The sequence below is a fragment of the Impatiens glandulifera genome, chromosome 8 (assembly GCF_907164915.1).
Source record: "Impatiens glandulifera chromosome 8, dImpGla2.1, whole genome shotgun sequence".
Taxonomy (NCBI): Eukaryota; Viridiplantae; Streptophyta; class Magnoliopsida; order Ericales; family Balsaminaceae; genus Impatiens; species Impatiens glandulifera.
Genome location: NC_061869.1, coordinates 19,301,171 through 19,314,363, shown reverse-complemented (window position 1 = coordinate 19,314,363; position 13,193 = coordinate 19,301,171). Strand labels below are relative to the sequence as shown.

Here is a 13,193-nt window from a genome sequence, read left to right as displayed (position 1 = left end):
AAAAGGTTCTCAAGCTTTCACAAGAAGATTATGTGAAGAAAGTTCTTAGCAGGTTTAACTTGTATGATGCAAAACCAGTTACTACCCCCTTACCTAGTCACTTCAGACTATCTAAAGATCAGTCGCCTTTAACAGAGGAGGAGAAAAATTACATGGCCACTGTTCTGTATGCCTTTGCCATTGGTTGTATTATGTATGCGATGGTTTGCACAAGACCAGACATAGAACATGCAGTGGGAGTTGTTAGCAGATTCATGAGCAACCCGGGTAGACAACATTGGGAAGCAGTAAAGTGGATACTACGATACTTAAGAGGAAGTACGGGTCTCGCTTTGTGTTTTCGAAAGTCTAATATGGGTTTAGAAGGATATGTTGATGCTGACAATGATGGTGATGTTGATAGTAGGAAGAGCACAACATGGTACATTTATATTTTGGGAGGTACTGCAATCAGTTGGGTTTCAAAATTGTAGAAGATTGTTGCTCTTTCTAGTTGTGAGGCAAAGTATGTTGCTGTGACAGAGGCTGCTAAGGAGATGATGTGGTTACAACCATTTTTGCTAGAATTGGGTCAATACTACGAGGGAAGTGTGTTGCGATGCGACAGTCATAGTGTCATTCATTTGGCAAAGAATCATGTTTATTATGGCAGGACGAAGCATATGCAGGTTCGTTATCATTTTATCCGGTCAACTTTAGAAGATGGAGTATTAGCTCTTGAGAAGATTCCCGGGAGTGAGAATTCAGCTGATATGTTGACGAAAGCTGTGACAAATGAGAAACTGAAGTTGTGTGCAATTTCAGTTGGTCTTCTATGTTAAGACACCGAATGGAAAGCCACTACCGATCGAGAGATGATGAAGTTAGTCTCCAAGTGGGAGATTGTTGAGTTATGAAACTTACACTTATAATAAACTCTACATTGTTAATTAGAGTTTATTGGATTTTCTTTTTTTGGTTTTGGGCTTGGGCCTGACCAAAGTTATTTAAGTTTATTACCTGAATGTTTACCTTATAAATATGTGATTATTAAGGGTTTACATTGAAGAGACTGAATTCTAAAGAGATAAAGTGTGAGGCAAAAACTTTGTATTCTTTATTCTTCTTCATAGTGAAATCTGGTGGTGGCTGAAGTTGATGTAGCTCAATTTGAGTAATTTGAGTGAACCACTATAAATCTGTGTTTTCTTATGTTCTTCTTTCTTGTATTTTTACAGATTGTTTCAAGCTGGTCGGATTTGGGAGATACAAATCCTAATATGAACGTTGCACATAAATCAATACTATATCTTTTCAAAATAGTTAAAGTGTTTAAATACTTATTATAATATGAATCAAATAGTCAAACCAAATTTATAATATGAAAAGTTCAATGCTGCACATGAATGAATACTACAAGTTTTCCAAATAGTTAGTGTTTAAATACTTATTATAATATGAATCAAATAGTCAACCAAATTTATAATATGAAAAGTTTAACTTAGAGTTTAGCTTGGGCATCACTTTTGTGATCCAATGCAAAAGATGATCCAATATAATAAAAAAAAGTTGTGTCAAGTACAACATAATATAGTTCTTAAAATTGTTATATTAGATCCTTTTAACTTGGTATTCATGCACATGATTAAGTCTTAATGTTATATTCCTAAATTTCATAATAACTATCATTTATGTATTTTTGTCATTATTCTTGATATATTGCATGTCTTGGAATGTAGTCAAACACATATATTATGTGCATAAACAAATCTTTCTTATTCTAATTTTTCATGCATATACCTACCCTACCCTTGAGGTAGTTTACTTGATACTTTCTATTGTTGGTGAAGTTTCATTGTATTTTATGACATAATTCTCTTTAAATTGATAATAGTTAAAGAATAATTATTGCTCTAATTAATATGACCAATTAATATGACCAAAGTCTTCAATTTTTTAAATATATTATATTTTTTGTGACAAAGAATGTTTTCTAGCAATTCAATTAAATTTCTGAAAAAAACTAACACAACCCGTGACAGAACCATAATCAAATTTTAACATGGGCTCAAAAATACTTAAATCTTATAATATATCATTTTTTTTAGTTATATAACAATTATATCAAAAATAATACAAGAAGTAACGATAACAAAAATAAAAAATTAGGTACATACTAATAGAATAATTATTTTCTTACACTTAAACTACTATCACCAATACTAAATTGGGGATGTACAAACAAGATGAGACAATTGTGTCCTACAAGTCTTCATTTACTCGTCATGTCCACGAAAAGTCAAACCTTCCATCAAAAGAAAACATGTAACATTTAAAGTTGTCGTTAATCGAGTACGATACGCAACCTTCATTACGTGCTCCTATGCTTGTAGCAAATGTGAAACACTTTGTCGTTGATTTTGAAAAGCCTCAAGTTGTGTTCTTGCGTCATTGTGAACACTAACTACACCACCAACATGTGTATTAAATATTTCAATCAGTTTTCTCCAATTTTTATTCCTGCATTAGTAAATGCCTCATCTCTAACTCGACATCCTCTATAAGAGTTTGTAAAGAGATAGCACCAAAAACAAAAAACATCATCTTTTGATATGTTATACTCTAACCATGAAAACTTTTTAAACCAAACATCTTGAAACCTCCTACACACTTTACCAAATTGTTTTCGAGGATAGCTATGACCAATTGGTTGACAATTAATAATGAATCAACTAGGTTGCAGTTTATGTGTTTATTATATCATGCAGTTTCTAGCCTAGCTAATGATTTGGTATCTCTAACACAATTCGTGAGAGCCTTACATTTTTTGTTTATATGAAAGTCATACCAACTAAGTTTTCTGAAGAAAATCGTAGTTAGAACTGCTGTATGAAAAAATAAACGTCGTTATTTGATATGTAATACTCTAACCATGAAAACTTTTTAAAGAAAACATCTTGAAAACTCCTACACACTTTACCAAATTGTTTTCAAGGATAGTTATGACCAAATGGTTGACAACTGATAATGAATCAACTAGCTAATGATTTGGTATCCTTAACACAATTTGTGAGAGACTTTTTGTTTATATGTAAGTCATACCAACAAAGGTTCATGAAGAAAATCGTAGTCAAAACTGCTGTATGAAAAAAATTACGCCGTTGCCGTACGATACGCAACATTCATTACGTGCTCTTGTGCTTGTAGCAAATGTGAAACACTTTGTCGTTGATTTTGAAAAGCCTCAAGTTGTGTTCTTGCGTCATTGTGAACACTAGCTACACCACCAACATGTGTATTAAATATTTCAATCGGTTTTCTCCAATTTTTATTACTGCATTAGTAAATGCCTCATCTCTAACTCGACATCCTCTATAAGAGTTTGTAAAGAGATAGCACCAAAAACAAAAAAAAAAAAACATCATCTTTTGATATGTTATACTCTAACTATGAAAACTTTTTAAACCAAACATCTTGAAAACTCCTACACACTTTACCAAATTGTTTTCGAAGATAGCTATGACCAAATGGTTGACAATTAATAATGAATCAACTAGGTTACAGTTTATGTGTTTATTATATTATGCAGTTTCTAGCCTAGCTAATGATTTGGTATCTCTAACACAATTTGTGAGAGCCTTACATTTTTTGTTTATATGAAAGTTATACCAACTAAGTTTTCTGAAGAAAATCGTAGTTAGAACTGCTGTATGAAAAAAATAAACGTCGTTATTTGATATGTAATACTCTAACCATGAAAACTTTTTAAAGCAAACATCTTGAAAACTTCTACACACTTTACGAAATTGTTTTCAAGGATAGTTATGACCAAATGGTTGACAAAAAATTACGCCGTTGCCGGGGATCGAACCCGGGTCACCCGCGTGACAGGCGGGAATACTTACCACTATACTACAACGACTTGTTGATACATAATTCAATCTATTATATTCTTTCAATCTTACGTGTATCTATTTAAAACCTATCATATTCTTTCTATCTTACTATATTAATCAAGAGTAATGATATATACAGCACCTACCTCATTTGGAAAGAAAGATAAAATATTTTTCTTTCTTGTATTTTTTTAAGATATATTTTATCTTTCTTTTCAAATGAGGTACGTGCTGTATAAAGGTGATGTATAAGAGTGTTGTATATATATCATTACTCATTAATTAATGCCTGTGCATTAATGCCCGAATGCACAGGTCTATGCTGGCTTTGGTTTGGTTCCGCCACGAAGACAACAACTCATTATTTTAACCTTTCATTTTAATATAATTTTAATATAGTAGTTTGAGTTTGAATTAATCTGCAACTTAAGATAATAAGTTTTTAGTTCCAAAACATTTTCTAATTCAAATACTTTTTGTTTAAGAGAACTTTTTACTTCATTAATTCACTGTATATATGAAAGTCTTATATATCATATGATCAAACTAATCAAAATAAAATATAATATATATATATATATAATAAATATTTGGTTAAAAATAGTTACATTTTTATTTGCCTAGTGTTTGTGCATATAAAATAATCAATGTAATCTACCATCATAGTTTCTTATTTTAATATGATATTTCTAATGATAATTGACTTGTTTAATATAGTATTTTTAATGATAATTAACTCAGACTTAATATATATATAGTCATCATCTTAAAACGTTGATAGTTTTCCAAAACCTATTTAACATAATGATTTCAATCTCATAATCAACTAACCAACCACACATTTATACAAAATAAATTTATCTTTCCATCACACCTCATTACATAATGGATATTTGTTTATCAAAATAAACTAAATGTGCAAACCGAGTCAAGAACGAAAGAATCGCTAGGAAAAACTATACAAAGAAAAGAGAAAACTCTTTACAAAAATAAACAAAGAATCAATGATGCTTCTTTCCTTGTTATTTTTCCCCCATCTGCAACAAATAGTCAATAGGAAAACTCATGGCCTCTAGGAGATATATACTTCTTAGCCCATATAGCAATATCATCAGCACAAGCCAATGCTTGAGGAGTCTTAAGAAGAACGTCGAGGGTCGCAAATTCATGGACAGCATCTTTATAATCAAGAAGAGGAGCGTCCACATTAGCCTTCCTTAGCTCTTCAGAATAAGCAATGGCTCGATCACGCATCCAGTCATGTTCAGCCACAACTGTTAGTGTAGGAGGCATTTGTCTCAGATTTCTCGTGGTTTTAAGAGGATTCGCTGCTGGATGGTCTAAACTGAATTCTTCATTGGGGAGGAACAGTTTCCATGCAAGAATGCAGTTAGCTTTGTCGTAGAAGTAGGAATTTGCCAACTTGATTTCGGAAGGTGTTGGAATTGTACCAATGAAGAAGGGATACATTAAAACTTGACCAACTATTTTTACAGGGTCTAGAAGTTTGCCAGCTTCCCTGGCTTTGCAAGCAATGTAATTGGCTATGTTTGAACCGCAGCTCACTCCAAGTAGCAAACATCTGTTCAATGATCAAATCAGAGTGTTCTTAGTGAGAAATGAACTTTTAAGACCTATCTCTTTTTCACTTAAACTACCATTTTTCCATTATAATGAACGCGTGGGCCAATCCATTAACAAAAATTTTGTAACGATGAAAGATCTTTTATCTAAAGAGATTCAAAACTTTTATATACATGTCTAGATAAAATAATGAAACCATTTATGTCAAATACCAATGATTCTTAGAAGCACTTCCTTTTACACTATTTTGGAAACTTAAGTACTTAATCTAATGGGTATGTAAGCAAAAGGATTTTCAATCCTAGCAAGAAAGGGAGGGAAAACGAAACACAAATTTAAATGAGTAAACATAATTTGGGTCTTTTTTATTTAGACCAGAAACATTTCCTTGGGGAAGGCTAACACATCATCTCACAGTCATCAAGATCATTTGGATAGGGGTTGTGGTTTGCTTTGTTGTGACATTTTGGTTAAGGATGATGATTCTTAGATTGAATTGAGATTTTGGATTTCCTTGTCATTTGGGATGGGATTGGGATAATCAAGATCAAATGCTGAAAGCTTCAGGTCTAGTTTCAACCTTAATTTTGATGGAACAACAACTTCCTAGCTCCTAGCTCCTACTAGTAAACTTCATCCATGGAAGTGCTTATAATCAATAAGATGACAGTTAAACTTCTCTGATACAATAAATGGCAATATAGTCAGAGAGGAGAAGGAAACACAGTTCTTTACCTCGATGGATCTCCATGGGCAGCTAACCAGGGTTCAACCATGGAAACTCCAAAACCATCAACAATTTGCTGCCGATTTAACCTCCTAGAACCACCACCAACAATGCAATCTACTAAATTCGCTTGTTTTCCCAACCAACGTAACACATTCATCCCATCCTCAAAAGCAGCTGGATACCGACTCTCAGGAGCAAGTCTATACCCAACAGATATCACAATCGAATCAAGCAGCTTCGCTATTCGTCTACAGAACAAATCATTTGCCAAACCATCATTACACCCACTTACAAATCCTCCTCCATGAAATTGCAAAATCACAGGAAGCTTCCGCAAGTTCCGACAACTCTTATCCACAGCTGGGGAATAACCCCCGTATGATCCACCGTCTGCTGCGTCTACTTCGGGAGAGACTTTTGCTTGATATCGGGGAGATCCAATTTTAAAAGTAGAAACTGGGTATGTTCTAGAAATGGCGGATTCGGGAAGAAATATTCGTAGAGAGAGAGAAGTTAAAGGGTCAATATGAATGTCCTTGGTGGCGACACCATCTTCACCAAAGAATGGTTTTGCGGCGGCGGCGGGTTCGTCTGGGCGCGATGTGACGCCGAAAGAGTCAAATTTGAGAGAAGAATCGGCTAGGGTTTCCAATCGACGTTTGAGAAGAAACTTGAAGAGAACGCTGTAGAGCTTGACAGTGACCCCTGGCATTGAAAGCCTGAAGGGGAAGAGAAAGGAAGAAGAGATCTGAAGCGAAAGTCTTCTCCTTTTTGGTAAGGGAAGAGGATTGAGAAATGAAGAACGTAAATGGTAGGTAAGGTAGAGAAAGGAGAATAATTCAAACGAGAGTTATCTACAGTTGTCGCCATCTGTATGTAAATGGGTGGAAAGCGCGGTAATTTCAGAGAGGAGACAAAGAAGAAGCTTCTAGTGGTTTGAATTTTTGAATGGTCTCCACATTCATGGAGTAATAAAAGTCCAGCCTTTGAGCAGGTCATTGCAACATAAATGATAAGTATTTTAGGAATCATATTTTTAAGATAATTATAAAAAAAAAAAAAAAAATCAACTTTTGAAATTGGGTTCGGGTAAATTGGGATTTTTGACAATTTTTTTAAAAAATTTTATAATAATAATAATTATTATTATTATTATTATATTATTATACTATTTAAAATGTTTAAAACGTGGTTAACTTATTATTTACGTGATATTATAAATAAATAAAATATTTGTGTCACTAATTTAATTAGTGGTGTTCAATATTTGGTCTTCAGTACCGAATTCGAATTATATTTTCGGTTTTCGAATTAAATTCTAAATTGATTCGAATTCAAATTCGGTTTTCGGTTTGATTTTCAAATTTATGTTTCAACTCAAAAATCAAATCGAATTCAATTTTTATTATTTATTTTTATTATATATTATATAATTTATTACATGTTATATATTAAATTATCATGAATCTCCTATTAGATCCCTAATATCCAGCTCAATAATTTAGTAAATCTATAATCACTTGTTCATTTTCCCCTTTCTCTAGTCACTCATTTTCCTAGCATTTGTGGTCCTTTTAGTTGTCCACATCATCTCTAACTTTAAAAATATTTAAATTTTTCACATATCTAACTATTTCACTAGTAGTATCACCACAGTCATCAACACATCTCCACTGTCATATATTATCGTCGTCAACATTGTTTTACTTTCGTCGTTCAATCGCCGAATATTGGCGGTGAGTCACTAAGCTTAGTTTGTGTGATTTATAATTTTTTTATAATTCAAGTAGATAAGATCTCTCTAACAACTTATTTATTTTGTTAACTCTTTTAAAAAAATTGCATTCATCTTATGGGTAAGTGATGTTCAATATTTGGTCTGAACCGAATATCCGATCGAATTTGAATTCACCAAATTCAAATAAATCGAATTTTAATTTATTCAAATCAGTACGTTTTTCGAATTTGTTTAAAAAAAATAAAAATTCAAAGAACCCGAACTAAAATCTCGAAGAACCCGAACTAAAATCTCGAATAACCCGAAAACTGAACCGATAAACACTCCTAAATTTAGCTACCGAATTTCAGAGAATTAGGGGTTTTGACTACCGAATTTCAGATGATTAGTAGTCAAAACCCTCAATTCGTTGAAATTCGGTAGTTAAATTAGTGACATGGATCTTTTATTTATTTATTTATAAATGATACATAAATAATAAGTTAATCGCGTTTAAAATCATTAATACAAAATCTTATTTTGTATAATTTTAACAAGGAAAAAAACTCACATAAATGCATATACTTATACAATTAGATCATTTAGACATATTAATAAAAGATCATTTAAACATAAATACTATAAAAGAAAATAGGCTCATCTAACCTATGTTAATAAACATAGTTAGTTTAATTTTTTAATTTATATATTTATTAATTAAATATTAATATATTTTCTTTCTCCAACTTTTTCATTTAATTAACAATCTACTTTTATCTTTTTTTAATAAGTTTATTAAGTATTTATTATTTTAATTTTATTTTTTTTTTATATATATATATATATAAAAGAATTTATTATTAATTATTTTAATTATATATATATATATATCTTTTTTATTATATTAACATTCATTATTAATTATTTTAAAATTGTTTAGTCAATGTTTAAATATAACAATGTCTTATCCTTTTAATAATAAAAATTCTTCAATACAAAAATAAATAAATTAATAATAATAATATGATAATAATATCAACTCATTCATCAAACAATAAAAGAGTAATCAAATATTAGACAAAACAATATTTTTTATTACTATAAGTCATGAATCAAAAATTAAATAAAAAATTATTAATTTTATTTTATTTATATTAAATTAAATTAAATAAGAAAGAAGTCATTCACAAAAATATTACAGTAGAACAAAATTCATAAATAAATTACTAAAATCTCTTAAAAAAATAGAATTTGAGGAATAAGAGAAATAAAGACAGATAAAAATATCTATTCTCAAACCCAAAATCCATTAAACATTCCATCAAATTCATCCCAAACCCAAACTTAAAGTCAAAAGAATATTCTCAGAATATTTCTTTTTATAATAATTTTTAATTTTTTCAATATTATTTATATATTTATCTAAATTTACAAATTGAACCCATAACTTTACAACAACTTATTAATGTAATCGGAATGTCTTTTACAATTTCTTAGTTATATAATCGGGATGTCTTTTTCAATTTCTTAGTTATGTAATGGATTATTGTATTTTTTCGGTTTTTCTACGTGTTTAATTTTATTAAAATTGTTTTTATTATTTATTATTTTTTTTTTATCAATATTGTTTATTATTATGAATTTATAATACTTAAAAAATATATAATGTAAATATAAACAAATTTAAATATAAGTTAATCATATAAACAAATTAAAATTATCATGAATTAAACATATAAATAAATTAAAATATAAATAAATTATATAAATAAATTAAAATATAAATAAATAAAATATGTAAACAAATTAAAATATAAATAAGTTATGTAAATTAATTAAAAACAAAATAAAAGGACTGAAATGAAAGTTTTAAAAACTTTTGAGTATGTGAACAGTGTCCCAGCAAATTTGAGTTTGGAGGAGAGAAAATTTACAGAAAAACTTAAAATGCAGTTGAGTTTACAGGTGGGTTGGAGGATTAAAACCTATTATAGAGATGAGTTTGTAGGTGAGTTGGAGATGATCTAAGATCTTGTTAGTCCAGGTAAGTTTGAACTATCAATTTTAAGAGTTGCAACAATATATTATTTTTATATAATATTTTAAAGATAGAGTAATATGTATAATATTCTAGGTAAATATAATTATGCTTTAAATGGTTTATTATATATTTATTTTTGTTTAAAATAATTAATTTTTTTCAAATAATACAAAAATAAATAATTAACTCCAAATTTGAATTTGAATAATCTTGATAACTAATTTAAAATCATCAATATCAATAGATCAGGTATAAAGATTTCAATCGGATTGTGTTTTTAATATTTGAATTATAACTTATTTTGACTAATAAACTTATTTCATTTTAAAATCAAATTACATTCATTTTCACTCTCAACTTATTCTCACTAAAAAGATATCCGTCATTTTAGTGTATGCCTGGTTTAGCCAACCGATTCAAACATATTAAAATTTTTATATTACGATATCATATTTTATATTTCGTAATTTCAATCATATTATTTATATTTTAACTCTATAACTATTGGACATTTTACTCTCCTTTAATATCAATATTTTTATTTCTTAGAGATGATTTTAAGGACACAACTCAAACACACGATATCTAAATATTTATTAGACAAATGAGTAACAACTTCGTCGCAACTTTAGTTTGCAACGTCTTTGTCTGGAAATAGAACATAGAAAATGCGTCGTAGTTTGAAAACGAAGTTGAAAAAACCATCTTAAGATGAATGTTAAAGTTTTGTCCACCGTAAGACTTATAAAAAAAATGGATATACACGTAAGAGGTATTTGTATATATTTTTAATATAAATTAACAGTTTATAACATTTTAAATGCTTTTAAATATTTAGGCTATGTTTGGTATGGGATGAAGTATAACTTATTTACAGTAAATTACAATAACTGTTTGATTTATTAAATAATATGTATACAATATTATTTCAAGTATTATTTATACCTTAATATGGTATAACATAATACCTACCTATACCTATTACAAAATTTATAAATTTTTATAATTATCTTTTACCTTTTAATTTTATAAAAATATTAAAATTTTAATATTTTTTATTATATTTTAAAATATAATAATAATAATAAACTATAACTAATATTTATTTATATTTAAATGTGTTTAATTTTCTAATTTAAATAATAATAATAATAAATGTGCAATTAAATAATTTTTTATCTCCTTAGAAAAAAATATATTATTTGAAATATAATTAACAAATAATGTGAATCAAAAATATAAATTTATTAAAATTTTAATTTCTTTATTATATTTTAAAATTTTAATTTCTTTATTATATTTTAAAATATAATAATAATAAAGTATAACTAAATATTATTATTATTAATTAATATAATTTATTTTTGAAACTAAATATATAATTATACATTCTAATTTCAAATATTATTTTATAAAATTATTATTATTATTATTTTATAAAAACAATTAATAAATTTTTTTAAATATACAAATATTTATAATAATACATAAATTTTAAAATTAATTATTAAATATTAATTAATATATAAATATGTTTTATTTATATATTTATATAAGTTAAATTATATATAAAATAATGTAAATCAGATAATTATTTATTTTAAAAATATATTTATATGGTGATTAAATATTATTTTTTTATTAATTTTAATATAATTAATAATACAAATTACATATAAATTAAATATTAAAATAATAATTAAAAATAATTTATATAAGAGTAAAATAGTCTTTTACACGTGTTACTCATTTCTTATACTACTGACCAAACACAATATAATAAAATCTATATAATTTATACATCTTTTATATTCTCAACTAAACTATAAGTCTATAACTCATATAATTTACACTTCTTAATATATCCTATAATTTATACCACTCTATAATTTATACCTATATAACTAGTACCATGTATCAAACGCTACCTTAAGGTATAATTCAAACAAAAATAAATATATAAAGAATAATTTTAAAAAAAATGTATGAGAAACAGTTTTAAACAAAAATAAATATATAATGAGGAATTTAAAACAAAATCAAGTGTATAAGAAAATATTTCAACTTAATTAAATAATTAAATATATAAATACATTATACCTATTACCCTTCAAATTTATTTATTTATTTATTATTATTATTATTATTTTTTGTCTAACCCACAATTAAGAAATGAAAAAATTGATCCATTTATGAAATGAGTCTTGAATCTGCGTATCAACCCTAAGTATTAAGTTTCACTTGGAAAAGTACTTCAACAACCTCAATCGTTTAAGAGTCTATTCAACTTCTTTCTGCTATCAAAATAAACTTCAACTTGCATAATTGCATTATATACATTTAATATAATGGCTACTTTAATATCTTTTCTGGGGCATAAAATATAAATAAAATAAATTTAATAAAAAAAAATATGTACTCAGATGTTTAATTTTTTTTAATAAATCACGAATAATATATTAAAATAAAAAATAGAACACTCTCATTCCATATTTTATTCACTTCGGTAAAATAATTTATCTTCTCATCTCATCACATATTTTTTCGAATGAATCTATCATCTCGTGACCTTACACTTTTACTTTGGTCAATCAAATAATTGATTTATATTTTTTAACATTTAGTATCGTGACCTCACACTTTGATCGATCAAATATTTGATTTATATTTTTTAACCACTTTCAATTGATATCGGCCTATTATCTCTTGGAAAACCACATGTCAATCACACTTGGTTAAATTGTTGTACTTGTTTTGTTAGGTTGCAAATTCGAAACATATATATAACATTTTTAATTTTATTTTTAACCGTTTGCAGTTTATGGACGGGTCAACCCATAATCCGACCCAAGTATCCATTTACTCTCACGTATATATCCAAATTAACTACAACTCTCGACCCGGCAATCCAGACACTTTGAAAATTAAGTATCATTATATATATGTTAGTTAGTTAAAAAGTTGAACTTATATTATTAAAATGTCCCACGTTCATCAAATTTGATATTGAAGTTAAAATATAAAGTTTTATTAGCCTAATTGGTTAAAGGGTTGTACTTGTCTTTGTTAGGTTGCAAGTTTGAAACTTGAATTTAAAATATAAAGTCTTATTAGCATAGTTAGTTAAAAGGTTGTACTTGTTTTTGTTAGGTTGCAACTTCAAAACATACATATAGCAATTTTAATTTTATTTTTAACCGTTTGAAGTTTATGGGCGGGTCAACCCATAATCGAACCCAAATATTC

General features: G+C 27.6%; 1 protein-coding gene and 1 non-coding gene across 2 annotated transcripts; both read right to left on the bottom strand.

Annotated features, from left to right (window-relative positions):
• Window positions 1–3,829: 3,829 nt before the first annotated feature.
• On the bottom strand, window positions 3,830–3,901 carry TRNAD-GUC. Its single transcript has one exon. It is a non-coding gene; the product is annotated as a tRNA-Asp (tRNA).
• Window positions 3,902–4,653: 752 nt separating this feature from the next.
• On the bottom strand, window positions 4,654–7,101 carry LOC124912140 (probable carboxylesterase 16). The gene is made up of 2 exons (XM_047452704.1): window positions 6,195–7,101; window positions 4,654–5,457 (listed from the first exon to the last, which is right to left on the bottom strand). Exons 1-2 carry the CDS (start codon window positions 6,899–6,901, stop codon window positions 4,926–4,928), a joined length of 1,239 nt encoding a protein of 412 aa, XP_047308660.1. The 5' UTR covers window positions 6,902–7,101; the 3' UTR covers window positions 4,654–4,925.
• Between the last annotated feature and the right edge of the window lie 6,092 nt (window positions 7,102–13,193).

Bases quoted from the DNA above. Each gene is read 5' to 3' on its own strand.
- LOC124912140 (XM_047452704.1), bottom strand. From the start codon at position 6,901: ATGCCAGGGGTCACTGTCAAGCTCTACAGCGTTCTCTTCAAGTTTCTT. The intron at 5,458-6,194 runs GTAAAGAACTGT...ATCATTGAACAG, and splicing joins GCCCATGGAGATCCATCGAG to ATGTTTGCTACTTGGAGTGA.